This window comes from Natator depressus, chromosome 13 (genome assembly GCF_965152275.1).
Source record: "Natator depressus isolate rNatDep1 chromosome 13, rNatDep2.hap1, whole genome shotgun sequence".
Lineage (NCBI taxonomy): Eukaryota > Metazoa > Chordata > Testudines > Cheloniidae > Natator > Natator depressus.
In genome coordinates this window covers 41,844,601-41,859,666 of record NC_134246.1, presented here as the reverse complement: position 1 = coordinate 41,859,666, position 15,066 = coordinate 41,844,601, and the positions used below count along the sequence as shown (strand labels likewise).

Sequence of the window (15,066 nt, the reverse complement as noted above, 5' to 3'; positions counted from 1 at the left end):
CATGCAAATAAACGCTTTGTTATTGTCCTTCAAATCTCACCTTAAAAATCCATCTGGCATGTTATCCACAGAGCCCAGCCTGCTGATCACAACCAAGCAGAGACAAGCTGTGGCCAGGGTGGGTGCTGAGAACCATTGAAGCAAACTGTGAACTCTGGATATGATGGTAACCACATAAAGCCAGGCGGTGTGGCAGCCCTCCCAGCCCCAGCACCTCTGGCTGTGGCTATTCCCCTTCTCCTTCTTTCCTTTTCCTTCTCTCTGTATTCCCAGTGAACTCCCCACCTCCAACAATTCACATCATTAACACAGCTGGGGCATTTCTTCTCCACATTCATTTGTTTGTATGTTCCGTCCTCTTCCTCTTCCTTAACACAAACGTGTAGCAGCCCGTGTGTTTATAAGAACAAAACCCTACCAAAACAAAGTGCTCCACTGCACACACGGACATCCCTCTGTGGAGAGGGTGAGAGAGGGAGAGAACAAACCACACATGGGAAATGTTAGCCACAAAAGAAAGGCTCTAAGGTACTGTGGGGATAAGGGTGGGGAAAGGGCCTAGGCAGAACAGAATTGAAGAAATTGGAATAGGACAGAAGAGAAGAGAAGAGAAGAGAAGAGAAGAGAAGAGAAGAGAAGAAACTGGAATAGAATAGAATAGATATCCCCTTTGTCTGTTTGTGTCTGGACTGTAAGAACGTCAAGGCAGACATTTTCTCTTTCCAGGTTCAGCGCCAGCACAGTGAGACCCTGACCCCAAGTGGCATTACAATGATAGAAATATACGCCACTCCTAATGACAGTGAGTCACGTGGGCTGTGGAAGAAAGGGTGAGCATTGCAGCTCTAGGATGACAGGTCTTTTGGTTTCAGTAACTCACTGGCATTATTTCTCTCCCCTACCCCAGGAATGAGTCCTCTGTGGGGTGGGTCAACCACACTGTGGTGACTCATTTCATCCTCTTAGGGATCCCCAGCACCGACAGCCTCCAGACCATCCTCTTCGTCACCTTCTTAGCCTTCTACCTCTGCACCCTGCTGGGCAATCTGCTCATCTTCTCAGCCATCCTCGCTGACGCCTGCCTGCACACCCCCATGTATTTCTTCCTCTGCAATCTCTCTATTGTGGACCTTGGATTCTCTTCCATCAGCACCCCTAAATTGCTGGCCAACCTCTAGGCGAAGAGTACAACCATCTCACTGGGCGGGTGCATGTCCCAGGTCTTCTTCTACCACTTCCTGGGCAGCACCGAGTGCCTGCTCTTCACCGTCATGGCCTACGACCGGTACGTGGCCATCTGCCACCCCCTGCGCTACCTGCTCATCATGAACCGGAGGGTGTGCACTCTCCTGGCCGCCGGCACCTGGATCACCAGATCCTTCCACGCCACCATCCTCACCAGCCTGACCTTCACGCTGCCCTACTGCGGGTCCAATGTGGTGGACTATTTCTTCTGCAACATCTTCCTGGTGATCAAGCTGGCCTGTGCGGACACGTACGTCATCGAGACTGTGAGCTTCACCAATATTGGGGTGGTGCCCATGACCTACTTCCTCCTCATCCTCGCGTCCTATGTCAGGATCGTCTATTCCATCCTGAAGATAAACTCGGCCGAAGGGAGGCGCAAAGCAGCCTCCACTTGCGCCTCGCATCTGGTGGTGGTGACGCTGTTCTTCAGGCCCTGCGCCCCGGTCTACACTCGGCCGCAGCTGAGCACAGTGCTGGTGACCCCTATGTGACTCTTTGGCTATGTGGTCACGCCCATGCTGAAGCCGGCCATCTACACGCTGAGGAACTAGGGGGTGAAAGCAGCTCTGAGACAACTGAGAGGGGGTCAAACACCTGCACGCTGATGTGCGGCAGCTGCAGGAGTAGCATGTGGGTCTGCTTGGAAATACATCGACAAATACATATGCATGGCTGGTCCGTGGCTTTTGTGAACCTCTGTCTCTCCCCATCCCCACGCAGCCCCATCAGTCTGGATCTCTACAAATCATAAAAATGCTCCTAAAAATACCTAGCTGTCTTTGACATTCAGTATGGGTGATATTTTCAAAGCTGCCTAAGGGATAGGCACAATAAGTCTGCACTAAAATTAATAGGAATTTGATATCCAAATCTTGTAGCTGACTTTGAAAATCTCAGCCTTATTACACAGATCTGCAGAAGGAAGTGCAGCATCTTCTAAACATGTAAAAGGGAAGGAAAAAAAATTCCCTTCATCTTCTGGCATGAACCCCAGCTCACCAGGCACCTAGGTAGTTGCCTAAAGCTCCTGGGTGAACAGTTGGACTTTTCAACATACCCTGAAGATCAACGGATTTGTGATGAAATTTGCAAAAACCACCTAAGTGATTTGGGGACTTAACTCCCATTTTCAAAAGTGATGGAGGTATTTAGGAGTCTAATTCTGACTGAATGGCAGTGGGATTTAGGCATCTGCAGACCAGATTTTTTAAGGTGTTTAGCTACTTACTTTCAATGGGAGTTAAGTACCTGACCTATTTAGAAGCTTTATGTACCTAGTGGGATTTACTAAACCTCTTTGTAAAGCTAGACAGTAGGCCAGATTTTTAAAGATCTTTAGGCACCAAGTAGGATTTTCAGAAGCATTTTCAAAATATTTTCTCATTGAAATCAATGAGAGTTAGCTATCTAGAGCCAGGTGTGACAGTTACAGCAATTTGCTGGATAAACCTTATTGAATTAAGTTTAATCCCTTTGGGGTCCGTTGTATTAAAAATACAATTGTGTATGTGTTATTGTGGATTGAACGTAACTTTTCTTGGAGACTGACTAATGTAATCTTGGGGAAATGTTAGGAACTTCTAAGAACTGTTTTGGACAGTATGTGTGAAGGGGGCCAGGACATACTTGGGAGGTCTTTCAAAGCTATGTCCCAGGGAGCAAAACCGATTTTCTACTGATTACCTGGTCCTGGAAACCCCAGATCAACCCCCCCATCCTGCATAAAACATGGACTAAACTTGTTGTGATGGAGCTAGTTCTGAGCTGAGGCTGTACTAATCATCTGACAGAGTCCATGGTGGAGCTGGGGTGATCTCTGCTAAGTTTATTACTATGCACGTAGGAGCTTTTATTAACATAAGAACATAAGAATGGCCATACTGCGTCAGACCAAAGGTCCATCAAGCCCAGTATCCTGTCCTCTGACAGTGGCCAATGGCAGATGCCCCAAAGGGAATCATAGAATCATAGAATATCAGGGTTGGAAGGGACCTCAGGAGGTCATCTAGTCCAACCCCCTGCTCAAAGCAGGACCAACACCAACTAAATCATCCCAGCCAGGGCTTTGTCAAGCCTGACCTTAAAAACTTCTAAGGAAGGAGATTCCACCACCTCCCTAGGCAACACATTCCAGTGTTTCACCACCCTCCTAGTGAAAAAGGTTTTCCTAATATCCAACCTAAATCTCCCCCACTGCAACTTGAGACCATTACTCCTTGTTCTGTCATCTGCTACCACTGAGAACAGTCTAGATCCATCCTCTTTGGAACCCCCTTTCAGGTAGTTGAAAGCAGCTATCAAATCCCCCCTCATTCTTCTCTTCCACAGACTAAACATCCCCAGTTCCCTCAGCCTCTCCTCATAACTCATGTGTTCCAGTCCCTTAATCATTTTTGTTGCCCTCCGCTGGACTCTTTCCAATTTTTCCACATCCTTCTTGTAGTGTGGGGCCCAAAACTGGACACAGTACTCCAGATAAGGCCTCACCAGTGTCGAATAGAGGGGAACGATCACGTCCCTCGATCTGCTGGCAATGCCCCTACTTATACATCCCAAAATGCCATTGGCCTTCTTGGCAACAAGGGCACACTGCTGACTCAGATCCAGCTTCTCGTCCACTGTAACCCCTAGGTCCTTTTCTGCAGAACTGCTGCTGAGCCATTCGGTCCCTAGTCTGTAGCGGTGCATGGGATTCTTCCATCCTAAGTGCACTTGTCCTTGTTGAACCTCCTCAGATTTCTTTTGGCCCAATCCTCTAATTTGTCTAGGGCCCTCTGTATCCTATCCCTACCCTCCAGCGTATCTACCTCTCCTCCCAGTTTAGTGTTATCTGCAAACTTGCTGAGGGTGCAATCCACACCATCCTCCAGATCATTTATGAAGCTATAGAACAAAACCGGCCCCAGGACCGACCCTTGGGGCACTCCACTTGATATCGGCTGCCAACTCATCATGGAGCCATTGATCACTACCCATTGAGCCCGACAATCTAGCCAATTTTCTATCCACCTTATAGTCCATTAATCCAGCCCATACTTCTTTACCTTGCTGGCAAGAATACTGTGGGAGACCGTGTCAAAAGCTTTGCTAAAGTCAAGGAACAACACGTCCACTGCTTTCTCTTCATCCACAGAGCCAGTTATCTCATCATAGAAGGCAATTAGATTAGTCAGGCATGACTTGCCCTTGATGAATCCATGCTGACTGTTCCTGATCACTTTCCTCTCCTCTAAGTGCTTCAGAATTGATTCCTTGAGGACCTGCTCCATGATTTTTCCAGGGACTGAGGTGAGGCTGACTGGCCTGTAGTTCCCAGGATCCTCCTTCTTCCCTTTTTTAAAGATGGGCACTACATTAGCCTTTTTCCAGTTGTCCGGGACCTCCCCCAATCACCATGAGTTTTCAAAGATAATGGCCAATGGCTCTGCAATCACATCCGCCAACTCCTTTAGCACTCTCAGATGCAGCGCATCCGGCCCCATGGACTTGTGCACGTCCAGCTTTTTTAAATAGTCCTGAACCTCTTCTTTCTCCACAGAGGGCTGGTCACCTCCTCCCCTTGCTGTGATGCCCAGTGCAGTAGTCTGGGAGCTGACCTTGTTCGTGAAGACAGAGGCAAAAAAAGCATTGAGTACATTAGCTTTTTCCACATCCTCTGTCACTAGGTTGCCTCCCTCATTCAGTAAGGGGCCCACACTTTCCTTGACTTTCTTCTTATTGCTAACATACCTGAAGAAACCCTTCTTGTTACTCTTAACATCTCTTGCTAGCTGCAACTCCAGGTGTGATTTGGCCTTCCTGATTTCACTCCTGCATGCCCGAGCAATATTTTTATACTCATCCCTGGTCATTTGTCCAATCTTCCACTTCTTGTAAGTTTCTTTTTTGTGTTTAAGATCAGCAAGGATTTCACTGTTAAGCCAAGCTGGTTGCCTGCCATATTTACTATTCTTTTTACACATCGGGATGGTTTGTCCCTGTAACCTCAATAAGGATTCTTTAAAATACAGCCAGCTCTCCTGGACTCCTTTCCCCCTCATGTTATTCTCCCAGGGGATCTTGCCCATCAGTTCCCTGAGGGAGTCAAAGTCTGCTTTTCTGAAGTCCAGGGTCCGTATTCTGCTGCTTTCTTTTCTTCCTTGTGAACAGACAGGTATTCATCAAGTGATCCATGCCCTGTCACCCAATCCCAGCTTCTGGCAAACAGAGGCTAGGGACACCATTCCTGCCCTCCTGGCTACTCGCCACTGTGGACCTATCCTCCATGAATTTATCTAGCTCTCTTTTGAACCCTGTTATAGTACTGGCCTTCACAACACCCTCTGGCAAGGAGTTCCAGAGGTTGACAGTGCGTTGCGTGAAAAAATACTTTCTTGTGTTTGTTTTAAACCTGCTATCTGTTAATTTCATTTGGTGGCCCCTTGTTCTTGTATTATGAGAAGGAGTAAATAACACTTCCTTATTTACTTTCTCTATACCACTTATGATTTTATAGATCTCTATCATATCCCCCTTAGTCGCCTCTTTTCCAAGCTGAAAAGTCCCAGTCTTATTAATCTCTCCTCATACGGAAGCCGTTCTATACCCCTAATAATTTTTGTTGCCCTTTTCTGAACTTTTTCCAATTCCAATAGATCTTTTTTGAGATGGGGCGACCACATCTGAATGCAGTATTCAAGGTGTGGGTGTACCATGGATTTATATAGAGGCAATACAATATTTTCTGTCTTATTATCTATCCCTTTCTTGATGATTCCCAACATTCTGTTTGCTTTTTTGACTGCCGCTGCACATTGAGTGGATGATTTCCGAGAACTATCCGCAATGACTCCAAGAACTCTTTCTTGAGTGGTAACAGCTAATTTAGACCCCATCATTGTATATGTATAGTTAGGATTATCTTTTCCAGTGTGTATTACTTTGCATTTATCAACATTAAATTTCATCTGCCATTTTGTTGCCCAGTCACCCAGTTTGGTGAGATCCTTTTGTAACTCTTCGCAGTCTGCCTGGGACTTAACTATCTTGAGTAGTTTTGTATCATCTGCAAATTTTGCCACCTCACTGTTTACCCCTTTTTCCAGATTGTTTATGAATATGTTAAATAAGACTGGGCCCAGTACAGACCCCTGGGGGACACCACTATTTACCTCTCTCTATTCTGAGAACTGATCATTTATTCCTACCCTTTGTTTCCTATCTTTTAACCAGTTACCAATCCATGAGAGAATCTTCCCTCTTATCCCATGACTGCTTATTTTGCTTAAGAGCATATTTTTAAATGTTTTTTCTTTATTGTTTTTACCTTAAAAATAAAATACGCTTACTTACGAAGAACTGTGTGAACTTAAAACTGAGCCAATTACACTGTGCACCACCCCTGGGGGTGGGGGAGGCAGGGAAGCAAAGTCGGGCTGCTTAGGTTGGCTGGCTTTTGAGGGAATAATGCAGTGAAAGGAACTGCTCAGCCTGGAAAGGCCCCCATTGAGGAGGGAGGGAGATGTGGGTCTCCACCCAATAGCTAGGGAGCTGGCAGCCTGAGAGAGATGCTCCTGCTGGACCACTAAGGGGAAATACAGGTGCAGTTGCTCTGAACTGTGACTAAAGGCTGGGCCTAAACACCAAGGTCCATTTGAAAATCCCACTACGTGCCTATCTGCATCTTTAGGTGGTGATATACCTTTGGAAATCTGGCCATTTCTGATTGAATTTCAGTGAGAACTGGGCTCCTGAATGGCTTTTGAAAATGGGACTTACTCTCCTAAGTTAATTAGGAGGTTTTGAAAATTTTACTCGCTACATAGATAAAGCTAGAAAGATAAAAAAGGAAGAAAAAATGCTAATAGATTTAACCGAGGTGAGAATGGCTACACTCATCACACACAATGTATTTTGGATTTGTGGTGCTTATGTATTGTGTCTTCTGCGCCTGTTGCCTTGAATTTTGAATAACATGCAATATGCATAGAACCGAAATCTGGGAATAAAAGGGGAATTTTTTTCTTGTTTCCTGCCCCCAGCAGTTGTGTCATTGGAACTGGTCATTAAGTTTTCTGTGCTTTTTCTAGTTGTTCAAATTAAAAATAAATCCGGAAACCAGTGTCTGGAGAGGGCTGGGCCCATTTATGAGACTGACAAAGAACAAGTGAAATTTTAGAGAACAGGAAACATAGCTGGACTTTAAGGCTGGAATTTCCAAAGGAAGTTAAAAGTCTATGTCAGTTAGACACCTAGCTCCTGTGAAGTGCTTTTGAAATTCCCAACCTAAAGCAAAAGTGTGAGATGAAGTTCACCTGGGTGTGCAGCGGGTCAGCTCACCGGTTCTATACCAACTTCCGTCCTAAACCATTTTAGACTTGCACAATTAGCCTGACAAACTCATCAGCACATGTTATTATTGAGGCCAAGAGCTTAGTAGATTTCAAACAAGGATCAGAGATTGATCCGGATAATCAGAACGTCTTGAGTTATATAAAAGCCAGTCATCATCATCATCATTAAGGACGAATAGTAAATTTTCCTTTGAAACTTTTCTTTGGTGGAAAACTGGGTTTTCAGTGGACCTGCGTGTTAGGATATAGATATTCAGACCTGTCTGTAAAGGCCTATACTCTAAGAATTTAGGTGTATTCTTATCACTTAGCTAGTTCTAGAGGTATAAAAGAAAGAATCAAAATCACTGTCTGCCGGTGTCTTACTGTGACAGTCTGAGGCCCTGGTCTTAGGCTAAGGCCTCTGGCTAAGCAGCAGAGGCAGCCATAAGCTGGGAAGCGAATGGTTAGATCCTCACATCCCAAACTAGTCACATTGAAATAAGGTGCTATTGGGCTGCTAGGATACAATCCTGTCCTGATAATGCCTATCGCCTCCAGAGAAAGGGAAGTGCCTAGAAGATGTAAAAGGAAACTTAGTTTGATAACATCCTGTCTGGCAAGAACTCACTTATCAATAACTGGGATGTGAAATCCTCATTTCACGCAATCACAGACATGAGGGTCGCTATCTTAAAGCAAAAAAACTTCAAATCCAGACTCCAGCGAGAAACTGCTGAATTGGAATTCATTTGCAAATTGGATACTATTAATTTGGGCTTGAATAGAGACTGGGAGTGGCTAAGTCATTATGCAAGGTAGCCTATCTCCCCTTGTTTTTTTTCCTACAAACCCCGCCCCCAAGACGTTCTGGTTAAACTTGGATTATTGCTGTGCACATTGTAAGATGAGCTATTGCCAGCAGGAGAGTGAGTTTGTGTGTGTGGTTTTTGGAGGGGGGTGTGTGTGTGTGGGGGGGTGGTGGTGGTGAGAAAACCTGGATTAGTGCTGGAAATGACCCACCTTGATTATCATGCGCATTATAAAGAGAGGTTTCAAAGAGGGATGGGCTATTACCAGCAGGAGAGTGAGTTTGTATGTGTGTCTGTGGGGGGGGGGGGGAAAGGTGAGAAAACCTGGATTTGTGCTGGAAATGGCCCTCCTTGATGATCACTTTAGATAAGCTGTTACGAGCAGGACAGTGGGGTGGGAGGAAGTTTTGTTTCACGGTCTCTGTGTGTATATAATGTCTTCTGCAGTTTCCACAATATGCTATGCATCCGATGAAGTGAGCTGTAGCTCACGAAAGCTCATGCTCAAATAAACTGGTTAGTCTCTAAGGTGCCACAAGTACTCCTTTCCTCATTTCTGTGTTTGTTCTATCACTGTAGTCCCCATTTCCCTATTGTTTGTCTGTATAATCTCTGTCTGGTTCTGGGATTGTTTCTGTCTGCTGTGTAATTACTTTTGCTGGGTGTAAACTAATTAAGGTGGTGGGATATAATTGGTTACATAATCATGTTACAATATGTTAGGGTTGGTTAATTAAGTTTCAGGAAAATGATTGGTTAAGGTATAGCTAAGCAGAACTCAAGTTTTACTATATAGTCTGCAGTCAATCAGGCAGTAAGTGGGGGGAATGGGAACAGGGAATGGGGGTGGGGAAATTGGAATCATGTTTTGCTAAGGGGACGAATGGGAACAGGGACACAGGTGTAAGGCTCTGTGGTGTCAGAGCTGGGAAGGGGGACACTAAGGAAGGAAACTGGAATCATGCTTGCTGGAAGTTCACCCCAATAAACATTGAATTGTTTGCACCTTTGGACTTTGGGTATTGTTGCTCTCTGTGCATGCCAGAAGGACCAGGGAAGTGAGCGGGTGAAGGAATAAGCCCCCTAACACTGCACAGGGGTAAACATCACCCACTAGAAGGGAATGTGAACCTCTACTACTGAAAAATTGCTATTGCTTACATCAACCCACAATGAACTGGGCACCAAGGAAAGTAATACTGCTGGGCCAGAATGGTTTAGGAATCTCACTACATACAGCTATGGCCTCATGACCTAGTGGTCTGGCTCCATTCTGGCAGGCACTGTGCAGTGTCAGTCCTTGTCCTAAAGAGTTTATAATCTAAACAGCCTTAAGGAAGTGGCCCTAGCCCCATTTTACAGATGGGAAACCAAGGCATGCACAGAGCAAGTGACACAGGCTGTCTGAAGTCCCACTCCAGTGCCTTCACCACAGACCCATCCCTCTTTGGGAATCGTTGGGGGTTATTTTTCGTAGCACTGACGTGCCTATGGGCCCCCTTGTGCTATGTGTTGCACAGAGAGAGACTGCGTGGGCCCTGAGGACAGGACATTCTAATCTGAGATAAGACACAACAAGTGTATGTGGCATACTGGGGGCGGGGAAGACCATGTGGTGACAGACGTCATTTTATTTTAAGAGTGGAAGAGCTTTGACAGGAATGTGTGGAACAATGTTCTGATGCTGTTTGGCCATTCCTGTGTCCCTAAAACAAGTCAAACACCTCGGATTCTGCCCCAGGACCCCTTATTAGATGAGCCTGAGATTCTGTTGTTTTCCCTTCTCCTTCTTGGATTAGTATGTCAGAGCCACACTCATGGACCAGGACCCCAGTGTGCCAGGTGATGTACAAACACAGAACAGCAACACAGCTCCTAACCCCAAGCTGCCCATCCCATCACCTCCCATTGTCAGAAGCAGACCCCATGCAGTGGTTAGAAAGCCTATTTCTCTGGCTCCCGTGACTGAACCCCTCCTCATACTCCTCCCAGTCAGTAATGACTTTAGCCTCACAACCCTGGGTGTCGTGCAGTAGGGAAATGACCTGCATGGGGAAACTGATGCCAAGGGACTTGCCCAAGGTCATACAGGGAGTCTGTGGCAGAGCTGGAAATAGAACCCAGGAGTCCTGACTCCCAGACCACCCTGCTCTTACCATGAGACATGACTCCCTTCCAAGAAACAGAAATGCAACCCAAGAGTCCCTAGTGCCAGTCTGGGCATCTCTAGCCATGAGAGCATTGGAACAAATTCCAATAGATCCCAGGAGCCTGGAGTTCAATTGTTAGACCCCACTCCCCTCCCAGAGCCAGGGACAGAACCTAGGAGTCCTGATGCTCATCTCCAAGTCCCTCTCTCCCTGTCCAGTTCTCAGGCAGCTCCTGCTGGCCGCAGGATAATCATGGCTCAGGCCCTGGCAGTTTTCTGCCCCCCAGTCTCATGAGGGCAGCTTTCATCTCCTTGTTCCTCAGTGTGTAGATGAGGGGGTTGAGGAGCGGGGTTACTGTGGTGTAGAATACAGCCACCACCCTGTCCATGGGGTGCTGGGAACCTGGCCTCAGGTAGATGAAGACCACGGGCACATAGTAGGTCACCACCACGGTGATATGTGCTGCACAGGTGGAGAAGGCCCGACGTCTACCCTCATTGGAGCGGATCCTCAGGATGGCCGAGATGATGTAGATGTAGGAAGTTAGGATCAGCAGGAAGCAGGTCATGGCCACGAATCCCACGTCGATGAATGTCACCAGCTCGTTGAGTGCTGTGTCCCCACAGGCCAGCTTCAGCACAGCTGGGATATCGCAACAGATGTAGCCTACCTGCGTGCCCCGGCCATAGCGCAGGCGGAAGGTGAGTGCAGTCTCTATGAACGAGTGCAGGGAGCCCCCTAGCCAGGTCCCTGCTGCCAGGCACAGGCAGGCTCTGCGATTCATAATGACGCTGTAGTGCAGTGGCTTGCAGATGGCCAGGAAGCGGTCGTAGGCCATGACCGTGTAGAGGAAGCACTCGGTGCAGCCAAGGAAGTGGAAGAAGAAGAGCTGGGCCATGCAGCCATGGAAGGAGATGGCCCCGCCGCCTGGCAGGAAGCCAGCCACCACCTTGGGCACCACCACCGAGGAGACCGTCATGTCCAGGAAGGACAAGTGGCAGAGGAACCAGTACATGGGCTTGTGCAGCCGGCGCTCCCAGGCCACCGCCAGCAGGATGAGCAGGTTCCCGCATAGCGTCAATAGGTAGATGAGGAGGAAGAAGAGGAACAAGGGCACCCGCAGCTCTGGGGGGTATGGGATCCCCACCAGGATGAAATGGATGAGCTGGGATCTGTTCCCACACTCCATTCACTCTGTTTGTGTCCCTGTGAGTGAACCTGCAGTGTTTATAATGAACAAAAAGTGAAATGGGTGATTTCTGCATGGGCTTTCAGCATAACACTCATGTACAGGGCTCAGAATCAAACCCAGGTGTCCTGGCTCCGCACCTTCCTGCTCCAACCCACTGAACCGCACTCCCTGTCCAGATCTGGAGATAGAACCCAGAAGTCCTGACTCCCAGCCTGCTCTGTTTTAACCTACTAGACCTCACTCCTCTCGTGGAGCTGGGGATAGAAGCCCAGAGCAAAATACAGACAAATTCAAATGGGAAACAAAGCATGCATGGTTAGCCCCGAGGGTGATTAACCCTTGGAACAAGCTCTCAGGGGAAGTGGCAGATTCTCTGTCTCTCGCTGTCTTCAAGACAAGAGCACTTGCCTTTGTGGAAGCGTGCCTGCCTCTGTGGAGGAGGGCCTTTAGTCAGGCAGGAGTTGCTGGGCTTGGTGCAGGGGTAACTGGGTGAAATTCTATAGCCTTTGGTACCCAGGATCATCCTGGCCTCTTCCAGTCTTAAAATCTCCCTCTGTATGACTGTGTACAGCTGTGTACGGTACCTGGCTGTGCGCTCAGTGGGATGCTGCAGCCAGCGCTCTGCACCGCTCTCACTGCTGCACTCTCGTCTCTCCCTTTACCTCGTTAAATCCCTCCAACCAGACTGATAGAGAGATATGCACAGCTGTTTGTCCCCCCCCAGGTATTAATACATACTCTGGGTTAATTAATAAGTAAAAAGTGATTTTATTAAATACAGAAAGTAGGATTTAAGTGGTTCCAAGTAGTAACAGACAGAACAAAGTGAATTACCAAGCAAAATAAAATAAAACATGCACGTCTAAGGCTAGTACAGCTGATTGAATACAGATAAAATAAAGCTGAATACAGATAAAATCTCACCCTCAGAGATGTTTCAATAAGTTTTTTTCACAGACTGGACACCTTCCTAGTCTGGGCCCAATCCTTTCCCCGGTACAGCCCTTGTTCCAGCTCAGGTGGTAGCTAGCGGATTCCTCATGATGGCTGCCTCTTTTGTTCTGTTCCACCCCCTTATATGGCTTTGGCAGAAGGCGGGAATCTTTTGTCTCTCTGGGTCCCCCCTCAAATGGAAAAGCACAAGGTTTAAGATGTCAAGTATCAGGGGGTAGCCGTGTTAGTCTGTATCCACAATACAACAAGGAGTCTGGTGGCACCTTAAAGACTAACACATTTAAGATGGATTTCAGTACCAGGTGATATGGTCACATTTCCTGTGAGACTCCAAGCCTACATTCCTCCTGGCCTGACTCACAGGAAGGCCTGCCTGGGAACAGAGCCATCCACAGTCAATTGTCCTGGTTGATGGGAGCCATCAAGATTCCCAACCACCATTAATGGCCCACACTTTGCATAATTACAATAGGCCCTCAGAGTTATATTTCATATTTATAGTTTCAGTTACAAGAGTGACACCTTTATACAAACAGGATGACCACACTCAGTAGATTATAAGCTTTGTAATGATGCCTTACAAGAAACCTTTTGCATGAAGCATATTCCAGTTACATTATATTCATACTCATTAGCATATTTTCATAAAATCATATAGAGTGCAACGTCACACCCATAATAAACCATTTGCACAACAACAACTTCCATTGCTCCTATGAAATCCAGGAACTCCACTACATGTTCCAGAGTGTCACATACCCGCAGCTTCGCTGCTAACAAGCCATGCACTCATGGAGGCTTGTCTCCTTCACAGAGCACTCCTGTAACACGACCCAGTGCTGTGACCGCACGGGCGCCCCTTGCAGGTGGAAATGTCTCTGTTGTTTCTGAAGAACCCTGGCCCAGATCCTGAGCGGGTGGAAATGGGTAGCTGCACTTCTATTGGGTTGCAATGGCTTTTGGCTGCTCTCGAGGTGGGCAGTGCAGCTTGGAGACCTAGAGGTGAAAGGCTCCCTGAACGAGTCTGTCCAGTGCTCCCAGGTCTGGATCAGCCTGACAGATCTTACTAATACTTATTGTGTGCATGGTGGTTGCACCTGGAGGCCCAGCTGGGAATGGAGCCCTGTTCCCCCAGGGGCTGCACAGACACAGTAACAGGTCAGGACCACACTGGGTCAGAGATTGCACAAACAGTGACAGCGGGTGGGATCCCGCTGCACAGAAAAACCCAGAGTGACTGTGGTTGGGGACCCCACTCTTCTGGGCACTGCTCAGACATACTGAGCAACAGAGATCAGGACACCGCAGTGCTAGGCACTGCACAAATGCACAGGAACTAAGACTGGGACCCCACTGTGCCAAGCACCGCACAGACACACAGGAATGGAGATCGGGACCCCTTTGTGGCAGACGCTGCCTAAAAATACAGAAACTGACCTCCAGCATGTAAGGCACTTCAGAGTCACACAATGATTGAGCTAGGGACCCCACTGTGCCAGGTGTATCACAGACACACAGTGACTGAGATTAGGACCCCACTGTGCATCACAGACACACAGTGAGAGATGGCTTCTCCCCAGAAGACCTTCCAGGGTAGCTGGCAGATAATAATGGAACCTAGTGGAGGAGGTTTGGTGGGGAGGAAGGCCAAGGTAAGAAACGGATAATGTTTTCATAGACTTTAAGTCCAGAATAGATGATTCTGAGTGTCACAGTTCCAGTGTTAATTGCACCTCTACCCCCTTTGTTGTATGCTCACAGTGCCCCCTTAGCTCAAATGCTTCTGTCAGTCACCTCTCACTGGGTCAGGATTGTGACGGGTTGGGTCACGGAAACCACCTTGGGAACTGCCATCTGATGTGCTGGGACTATCTCTAAGCCCGTTTTCCCTGGCAACTTGGTACTTCAGTGCCTTGCCTGGTTGTGCCAGACACACTTGCCTGCTGCAAACACAGATCCAAGTCTGAACCACGTCCCCGACAAGCTGCAGCCTTAACTGAAAACAGCTTAAGAAGTGCTCCTGTCTCCAACACTCAGGTACCCAACTCCCAATGGAGTCCAAACCCGAAATAAATCTGTTTTACCCTATATAAAGCTTATACAGGGTAAACTCATAAATTGTCTGCCCTCTATAACACTGATAGAGAGATATGCACAGCTGTTTGTCCCCCCCAGGTATAAATACATACTCTGGGTTAATTAATAAGTTAAAAGTGATTTTATTAAATACAAAAAGTAGGATTTAAGTGGTTCCAAGTAATAACAGACAGAACAAAGTGAAGTACCAAGCAAAATAAAACAAAACACACAAGTCTAAGCCTAAACAGTAAAAACTAAATGCAGGTAAGTCTCAACCTCAGAGATGTTCCAATAAGCTTCTTTGACAGACTAGCCTCCTT

At 47.1% G+C, this 15,066-nt stretch overlaps 2 protein-coding genes across 2 annotated transcripts; one reads left to right on the top strand and one right to left on the bottom strand.

Annotated features, from left to right (window-relative positions):
• The first annotated feature begins 1,211 nt into the window (after positions 1-1,211).
• Positions 1,212-1,739, top strand: LOC141997577 (olfactory receptor 10D3-like). The gene has a single exon (XM_074969969.1). The coding sequence runs from the start codon at positions 1,212-1,214 to the stop codon at positions 1,737-1,739; it is 528 nt and encodes a 175-aa protein (XP_074826070.1).
• Positions 1,740-10,771: 9,032 nt separating this feature from the next.
• On the bottom strand, positions 10,772-11,713 carry LOC141997213 (olfactory receptor 10G6-like). The gene has a single exon (XM_074969456.1). It carries the CDS (start codon positions 11,708-11,710, stop codon positions 10,772-10,774), a length of 939 nt encoding a protein of 312 aa, XP_074825557.1. The 5' UTR covers positions 11,711-11,713.
• Positions 11,714-15,066: the final 3,353 nt, after the last annotated feature.